At 35.3% G+C, this 8,865-nt stretch overlaps 1 protein-coding gene and 1 long non-coding RNA gene across 4 annotated transcripts; one reads left to right on the forward strand and one right to left on the reverse strand.

Annotated features, from left to right (window-relative positions):
• The first annotated feature begins 456 nt into the window (after positions 1–456).
• On the forward strand, positions 457–6,447 carry LOC131620600 (oxysterol-binding protein-related protein 1C-like). Of its 3 annotated transcripts, none has more exons than XM_058891729.1 (10): positions 457–1,161; positions 1,513–1,869; positions 2,866–2,971; positions 3,134–3,588; positions 3,699–3,854; positions 4,411–4,578; positions 4,670–4,810; positions 5,314–5,544; positions 5,840–5,953; positions 6,102–6,447. In XM_058891729.1, exons 1-10 carry the CDS (start codon positions 745–747, stop codon positions 6,273–6,275), a joined length of 2,319 nt encoding a protein of 772 aa, XP_058747712.1. In that variant the 5' UTR covers positions 457–744; the 3' UTR covers positions 6,276–6,447. The 3 variants fall into 3 exon arrangements, with proteins under 3 accessions (XP_058747712.1, XP_058747713.1, XP_058747714.1); XM_058891730.1 differs by having other exon boundaries at positions 3,137–3,588; XM_058891731.1 differs by having other exon boundaries at positions 6,038–6,260.
• A 97-nt stretch (positions 6,448–6,544) lies between these two features.
• LOC131620601 (uncharacterized) lies at positions 6,545–8,539 on the reverse strand. Its single transcript, XR_009289199.1, has 4 exons — positions 8,273–8,539; positions 7,558–7,895; positions 7,101–7,205; positions 6,545–7,001 (listed from the first exon to the last, which is right to left on the reverse strand). It is a non-coding gene; the product is annotated as an uncharacterized LOC131620601 (long non-coding RNA).
• Between the last annotated feature and the right edge of the window lie 326 nt (positions 8,540–8,865).

Below are 8,865 nucleotides of genomic sequence, written 5' to 3' on the forward strand. Positions count from 1 at the left end.
TACTATTATTTAATAGTGTTAGCTTAATATTATAAAATTATTATTATTAATTATTAATGTAAAATTAATTTTAAAAAAATAGAATTAGGGTTGATATTAGAGTGACATGTGTCAAAAATTACCAAGAGTTGTTATCATAATGACGCATGGCTAGGGTTGCCATCATGACAACCTTGCATTTATATATAAGATTGAATGGTATTAAATGTGTTAATTTTGACAATTATACAGTCATCTATCATTTTTGCCATATCATCCATTCATTCAAAGTCTAATCAGCAAATATGGTAAAAGAGTTTGGTAAATCCAAATTTTTGGTTTTATAAGGGGCGTTTGTTAAAAAAATACATTAAAAGGGTCAAACCGAAACTCGCTATATTGACACGTGGTGAAGTATATTAAACTCTAAAAAAAAATACTTTTATTTATTTATTTATTTTACTTTAGCAAAGTTTTCAGCACGTAACCGTTTTTGGCTTTCACGCGAATTTACACTCTTTCCCCCTCTTGACACTTCCTTTCCATTCTTCTCATTTCGATCACCAATAAAATACTAACTTAACATGAACCTCAATTCAATCACCACCGTCATTACCGGTTGCGCCACCAATCTCCACCATCGTGTCGCCACCACAAAACCTAACATCTCCGTAACTCTCTCGCCACATTAAATAACTTCGCCGCTCCGATCATCTATCTCCGGTCAAACACTTAACCACCGCCGATAATCTCGACGGCTTCTCTATGCCTCCTCTTCCGTCCTCCATTTTAGCGAAATCCGAGCTGTTCTCCCGACCTGCAAGCCACATCGTCAACCACAGTATCTCCAGCGGCGGAAGTCAGCGGCACGATCAGCAGCAGTTGGTGGTTGTTCCGACGGCTGTTGATGTGAGGATCAACGACCTCGTCGGGAACGGAATATCAGGAATACTTCAGAAGTGGGTGAACTATGGCAAAGGATGGAGGCCTAGGTGGTTCGTGCTACAGGACGGTGTTCTCTCCTATTACAAGATTCATGGACCTGATAAGATCGTAATCAATCCAGAAACGGAGAAAGGATTCAAAGTCATCGGTGACGAGTCCATGCGGATCATTTCTCGCAACAGAAATTCTCACTACTCTCAACATTGGCGAAAGCCTTTCGGGGAAATCCATCTCCAGGTTTCAATTAGTATTAATAGTTGTTCAATTTGATTTTCTCATTTTCCTATTCTGCTTTTGTTTTATTTTGGTTATTGTTGTTTGCTAGAGGAATGTAAAATTTGAATGTTGAAATTTATAACACCCTAATTAGTGTTTTAATTAATTAAGAAATCTTGCCTTGTATGTGAATCTCAATCTGAATATCTATGTCATCTTAAGTTGAATTCAATGCTATTAGTTATGAATAAATCATAACTGGAAAGGCTCTGAAACTGTTCAATCCTCTTTTTTATTTTCCAGTGCCACATTCATATGATCATAATCATGTTTATGTGTATTTAGTTTAATGAAGGAAAGGTTTGACTGTAGGTTTCAACTATTCGTGAGAGCAGATCGGATGATAAACGGTTTTCCATTTTCACTGGGACAAAGACACTGCACTTAAGGGCTGAGACCCGTGAGGATCGGGTGGCATGGGTGGAGGCTTTATATGCAGTCAAAGATATGTTTCCTCGGATGTCCAACTGTGAGCTGATGGCTCCTGTGGACAATTCGGCCATTTCAACTGAAAAGTTGAGGCACCGGCTTATGGAAGAAGGTGTTAGTGAGGCCGCCATTCAGGATAGTGAGCAAATTATGAGAAATGAGTATGCAGCTCTACAAAGCCAGCTTTTGCTACTTAAGCAGAAACAGTTGGCACTAATTGATAATTTACGCCAATTGGAGGTACATTTAATGAAAAGTAGAACACTTCATGCCAATCGAACTGGCTAATTTTGTTAGATTTCTACTCCGCAGAATGCTGATTGTTTCTTAATATCGTTTACAATTATCAGCAAGAAGTGGGAGGATCCTGTCTCTCTTTTTTTTTCCTTCTATTGATTTAAAAGAAAGTAGAGAATCGTGTATTAGCCTGTATATGTGGCTAGTTCTCTAGTTTTTTCCAAATTTTTTAGCTGTACTTAAGTTTGTTGGCAATAAATATCTAAACATAAATGGCTTTAGTTATTAATATTCTGTATTCTTTGGTCACTTTCTCCCCCCTTTACTTTCTTATTGGTTTTTGCAAGCAATTAGTTCCATATCTTATATTCAATATCATTTTTTACTAATTAGATGCTTCAGGTGAGGCTTTGGTGTCATAGTGTCTCTAAGATATAAATTTTAATTCAGAATGGAGCTCTGATTATTGTGTTTCTACAAAGTTTGAATGATCTTTTTATTTTCATTTAATCCTTATGATGATTTTTTAACATAGCAATAGCAGAGTCTCGTTTAGAAAACATTCCTTCAGCTTATTATAAACAACTCCAGCTGAATGCTCACTATTGAGTTATATTTATGGGTTTTGTATGTTTATCTTGCTGACGAAGTCTTTCACCAATTGAAGGTAATGCGCAGCAGCATCAGATTGACAAATAATAAATTACTATACCAAAGTTTTAATTAACTTATATTATTTTTATCAAAGTAATTCCTTTTCACCTTACGCGTTAATGTATTTTGCATTGCACTTCCCTGCCGTGCTGACAGCATCCAATTACTGTCTTATTAGTATTTCTTTTTAAGCAAGAAATGGTTTTCCCTCACTAAAATTCATGGACAGGTGTTAGTTTGATCCGTTTCCTTTTTTATTGCTTATTTCCTTATCTTTATTGACAGAGGATAATATTTTGTTTTCTTGATGTAGTAATAAAATTTATTTGCACTTCATCATTGTAGACAGAGAAGGTTGACCTGGAAAACACTGTTGTTGATGAGAGCCAAAGACAAAGACAAGGGAATGGTCAAGAGGCTTCCTCTATATTGGGGCAGGAAAAGTTTAGTGGTAAGTGTTCATATATGTAGGCATTCTTTTTATTGCTTGATTAAGGTTCTGCTTATGCATTTTCTAAAATCAAAAAAATACTTGCATGGCAGCTATGATATTTCATGTACTGATTTTCTATGCACTATTTCCATTTTCTTCCATTTTCACTTTTTGATTCAGAAGCAAGTGTGTGTGGGTCTGAGGATGATAATGACAGAAATGACGCAGCAGAGGAAGGAACAGATGATGACGATGATGCCGCCTTTTTTGACACACGTGATTTTCTATCATCATCCAGTTCTTTTAAAAGTAATGGATCTGATTTTAGGGCTTCATCCTTCTCTTCAGATGATGAAGGAGTCCCGACAGTTGGATTTGAGGAGGATGTAGATCCTTGTATTAAAACTGTTGGGACCAACTACCCTCGTGTTAAGCGGCGTAAAAAATTGCCCGAACCTGTTGAGAAAGAGAAAGGCGTCAGTCTTTGGTCATTGATTAAGGATAATATTGGGAAGGATCTAACTAAAGTATGTCTCCCTGTTTATTTTAATGAACCTCTCTCCTCTCTTCAAAAATGCTGTGAAGAAATGGAGTACTCGTATCTCCTTGACCGAGCTTATGAATGGGGAAGAAGAGTAAGTCTGGATTTGGTACTCAAGTTTCACTATGCTTATACTTGTTAGCTCTTCAGTGTATTGGCTGGGATCAATATTTGACTTTTAAAACCATTGATGATGTCATGCAGGGCAATACCCTTATGAGGATTCTCAATGTTGCTGCTTTTGCTGTATCTGCATATGCTTCAACTGATGGAAAAATTTGCAAACCATTCAATCCATTACTGGGGGAGACATATGAGGCTGACTTTCCAGATAAAGGCTTTCGTTTCATTTCAGAGAAGGTCTAATCTTAGTCTACACAACGATAATATTAAAACACAATCTTTTCTTGTGATTACTTTGATTAATATATGAGTTAAGAGTGTATTATCCGACACCTTATAAGAATATCATAACAAGTGAAATTTCATAATGTTCTTGTGGGCACGGGGGTTGCCCTGTTCCAAGGATAGGGAATGCCACAAGCCTTAATATGTGTTCAACGTTATACTTAATGTTTGTGAGTATTTGACTCTGTTACTTGTCTGTGATTGTTATATGAAGTATGTAGTCAAATTTATTATTTGTTGAAATATAAGTTATTATGTTTATTTGATTTCCTTAGAACTTCTTGCCCCAGGATGAAAAGGAAACAGTTTCAAGGAAGAACTTAAGATATAATCCTAAAACTGTTCAACTTAATTGAATGAACAAGAGTTTATGTGGTTGTGTGCTTGAGTTCCACAGAACCCTATAAAATACAATAAGACTTGATTTGTATGTAACAAGTGATATGATTGTCCCTACAACCATTGTTTTCATTTTGAATTTAAAATACTTATTTCTGCTTCCTCTCAGGTCAGTCACCACCCTACAATAGTTGCATGTCACTGTGAGGGTACGGGCTGGAAATTTTGGGCAGATAGTAACTTAAAAAGCAAATTTTGGGGCCGATCAATTCAACTCGATCCTGTTGGTATATTGACATTAGAATTTGACGATGGGGAAGTGTTCCAGTGGAGCAAGGTACATTTAACATCTACCACTATATTATGTTGAAGGCCACAAAGAAAATGCTGTGTTCAGATTTTGTTATAAACTGGAACTGTTCTTTCAGGTTACTACATCAATATACAATCTCATTTTGGGAAAGCTGTATTGTGATCATTATGGTACAATGCGCATTCAGGGAAACGGAGCATACTCATGTAAACTGAAATTCAAGGAACAATCTATAATTGATCGCAATCCTCGCCAGGTACTTTTATATGTTTTACAGATTCTTTCTTTTCAGAGGATTGTGATAGAATTACCGGGGCCTTATGAAAATGAGACTGCTGAAATTAGGCCCTAAGTAACCAACTGTGTGTAGAGCTTACACCCATAGGGGAAAGAAGAATCAGGAAGGAGAAGTTATATAGTGACATGGCACACAATTTCAGGAAAAGTTGTTTGAACATGGGGAATATTGTGTGAGGAGAAGGGAGAGAATAGGCATACATGATTATTGCTATTATGCAGTAGGAGAGTTCATTCTCTAAAGGAGCAATTGCTCTGGTTCATGCTTGTAGTTACATCCCTCTTTTTTCATTAATCAAATAATTTCCATTCAATCCATTCCTATTTTACTGTTCTGTTACTTCATTTTCTGAGTTCCATCAAATTATCTTTTCTACAATTTAAATTGTGTAGTACATTAGTTGACATGCAATCGTTTATTGTATATGGTAGTTTCTTATTGCAGTTTGTCTGTCTTTTCAGGTTCAAGGTATTGTTCAGGACAGAAATGGGAAAACATTGGCTACATTAATTGGAAAGTGGGACGACAGCATGTATTATGTTAATGGTGACTATGGTGGAAAGGGAAAAGGTTATGAATCGTTGTCGGAAGCACATCTACTATGGAAGCGGAGCAAGCCTCCCAAGTTTCCTACTAGATATAACTTAACTCGTTTTGCCATCACGCTAAACGAACTTACCCCAGGATTAAAGGTTTTACCGATCCTCTATTTTGTGTTGCCTATCTATTTTTTATGTTTATTTTTTAAAGGAAGAATTTTCTATTTTCCCACTGTCATTTTTACCACATGAGAAAATTATTAGTTGCATCAGCAGGGAAACCTTTTAGCCATTTATATAAGATGGCAGAACTATATAGTATATATAATATTAGTGTAACAAGGACCAAGTTCAGTTATGTCTGATGTATCATTATCATATATTGCATCTTATGTTTGTGCATAAACCTGGAATTGGCATTGATTATCAATTTTATCTGAGCATATAGGAAAAGCTACCACCTACGGATTCCAGGTTAAGGCCAGATCAGAGATATTTGGAAAATGGGGAGTATGAGATGGCAAATTCGGAAAAATTACGGCTAGAGCAGCGTCAACGGCAGGTAGATATTTCATTTTCGGTTATGGATTTCATTTGTTTGTTTGTTTCACTTGTATGGTAACTCTAAGTGTGCGCATTTGGTCAGCATGCTAAAAGGCCAAAAAACATGATCCAGTTATTGATTGAACACTTGTTTTATTGGGATTCAGGCTGGGAAGATGCAAGCTAGTGGTTGGGAACCACAATGGTTTGCTAAGGATAAATCAAGCGGTACCTACCGCTACGTAGGAGGATATTGGGAGGCCCGACAACAAAGGAATTGGAACTCTTGTCCTAATATTTTTGGTCAAATTCCGTCTGATCATCTTTTAGACCAAGGTTAAATTACATGTAGTTTTTCAATTATGTTTTCATCCTTTCTTTTACATATGGGTTTTTTACTGTGATCGCAGTTAATGTACCCAATGAAATTCATGATAGCATATATAGTTTGAAAAGATGAGGGGGTATAATAATGTAATTATTTTTATATTCCAAGTCTCATTTTATATATCACCTTTTTTGTTATTTAGTCACCAAAACTAAAGTTTATCAGTTTAAATTCAAATACTTAATACGTCAAATCACACAGTCAATCCATAAGTTCTAACAGTCAATCCATAAGGTAATAAATGGTCTCACACATTAAATATGCTATATATTTCTTATAGCTTTTATCCTTCAATTCTATTAAAAACTTTCTTCAAATATAAGCCTCTGTCAATATATAGCTTGAATGGTAAACATAATGGCTAGGAGACTCATAACATTATAGCCAATTAGCCATGGTAGTTTAAGGATGAAACTTAAAAATCACGCATATATTAGCATTGTGAGTCCAAAAAAACAGGGAAGCACCTTTCTTGTAACTTTCTCAATTGCAGCAACAGGATTCCCTTGTGAATTGAGATTTCTCATATTGGTCAGTGATTTCAGCACCTACGGTTGCAATACAAAATGATGATTCAAGGTAAAATGTTTTCGACAACAATGAAATAAGATGTCAGACCATCTTTATACTGGCTTTCTTCGATAATGAACGCTAGTTTATCGGCAGCATTCAGTATGGACTGAAAACAAAAGTAGAAAAGGTAGGAAAATCAATCATCATCAAAACATGAAAGTCAATCTTCACAAGTAAATTCAAAGAAAAATATATATCAACTAACCTTCTCCTGTAGTATGGATTCCTCACTTTGTTGTTTCCCCCGTCCAATGATAGTAACAAATGTTCCTTCTTCTACACCATCAGCATCATCAATTGCAAAATCGATCTACAACAGAACAATTGCAAATGAATTAAAAAGCACACCTAACTTTACACATCAACATATCCAAACATTAATTTACTTTTTTTTAATTTAACTGTATCAAAACATTTTTCTTAGTTATGATTCTCTTTAGGACAATTTTCACCAAAGATTGCATACAAGGTTTTCTCGCAAGCATCCAAATGCCTTGTAAAACACTCTGTTTCGATTAGTATTTGTTAACTCAAAACTGGTTTCACCTCAACAAAAACACTTTTTTTTGCAGATGTTCAGACAATAGCACAATGAAATTTGGTACTTAAATAAAATAATTAAAATTGGGTGATACAACAACAAAATGGTATTTGATACTAACCTTGAGTTGTTTCTTGATGAACCCTAATCAATACCACTAATACTACCTTTGATATCCAATACCCTTGAGTCAAGAAACCTTCCTCAATATAAGATTCGAAACCTATTTATAGAACAAAATCAAAATAAAGTTAGGAAAAATTCATTAAAATCAGAAGAACTTAAAAGGGGAAGATTGGAAAATGGTAGAGAAAGAGAAAAGAAAATGTCTCTGATTCTTCCCCATGCTCCTTCACTATGATATTCTAGCTTGTGCTACTGCTCCATGTCTTTGATCTCTGAGTGCTGTAACTTTAACATTTTCTTTTTGGAAACCCTAATGGGGGTATTGACATTGCCCTGCAAACAGAGCCCGGTAAAAAAAAATCAAAACTTATAAAATGTGGATTACTCTGCAAATATATAAGCATATAATCTGAAAAAAAAACAAATATCAGAAACTTAGAAAAACATAAACAGGAAAATATGTAGATTAGACTGCAAACAGAAAACCATAAACCGGAAAAATCATAAACCAGAAACTTAAAAAACTATTACATTGAATCAAGCTTCACCTATTTTCCCGTTGAAACAGTGCGCGATCTGATGTATCTTTAAGTATACATACAATGGAAAATGCAAACACCAAGAAGATAGAACAAATTTATACTCTTAGATTTTACAAACACCAAGAAGGAATAAAAACACAAATAAGGAGATGAAGTTCCATAACTGACCTTTTCTCTTAAGAAGAAGTGTTGAAAAATGAAGATAGATGTGAATGGGAGAGAGAAGAGAGGGGACATAACAGATAAAGTGATGGTAATGGAGAGAAGAAAGAGAAGAGAGGGATGTGATTGAAGTGGAGAGAGGCAAGTGAAGAGAGGGATGGGCGATGTTGCGGCGGCTAGGGTTTAGAAGATGGAGGTGGTGATGGAAAATGGGTAGACGAGAGAGAAATGGGGGAGAAAAAGAGAAAATGAATCAATTTTGGAAAAAAAAGAGAGAGGGGGAAACATTGAAAATGGAATGTAGTTGCCACTTAGCATAATCCTTAGGTTTCATTGGACAACAAATGTGTATTTAGTCAATTACATAAAAAGGCATCAATTAGTGTAAATGAAAATTGAGTTAAAGGGTAATACAGAGAGTTTGGTGGTATATTTCAATCTTTGTTAGATAGTTGAGTTGATGAGAGCATTAAATCATCTTAGCAGCATGATGCAGGAAAGCTCCCTGCTTCTGAAATATAAATGACCGTTATGATACAGTATAAAGGTGTTTCCCTTATTTTGAAGTTTTGGACTAGGTATTAAAATCAAGAGTTTAA

The sequence above is a fragment of the Vicia villosa genome, linkage group LG7, assembly GCF_029867415.1.
Source record: "Vicia villosa cultivar HV-30 ecotype Madison, WI linkage group LG7, Vvil1.0, whole genome shotgun sequence".
Classification (NCBI taxonomy): domain Eukaryota; kingdom Viridiplantae; phylum Streptophyta; class Magnoliopsida; order Fabales; family Fabaceae; genus Vicia; species Vicia villosa.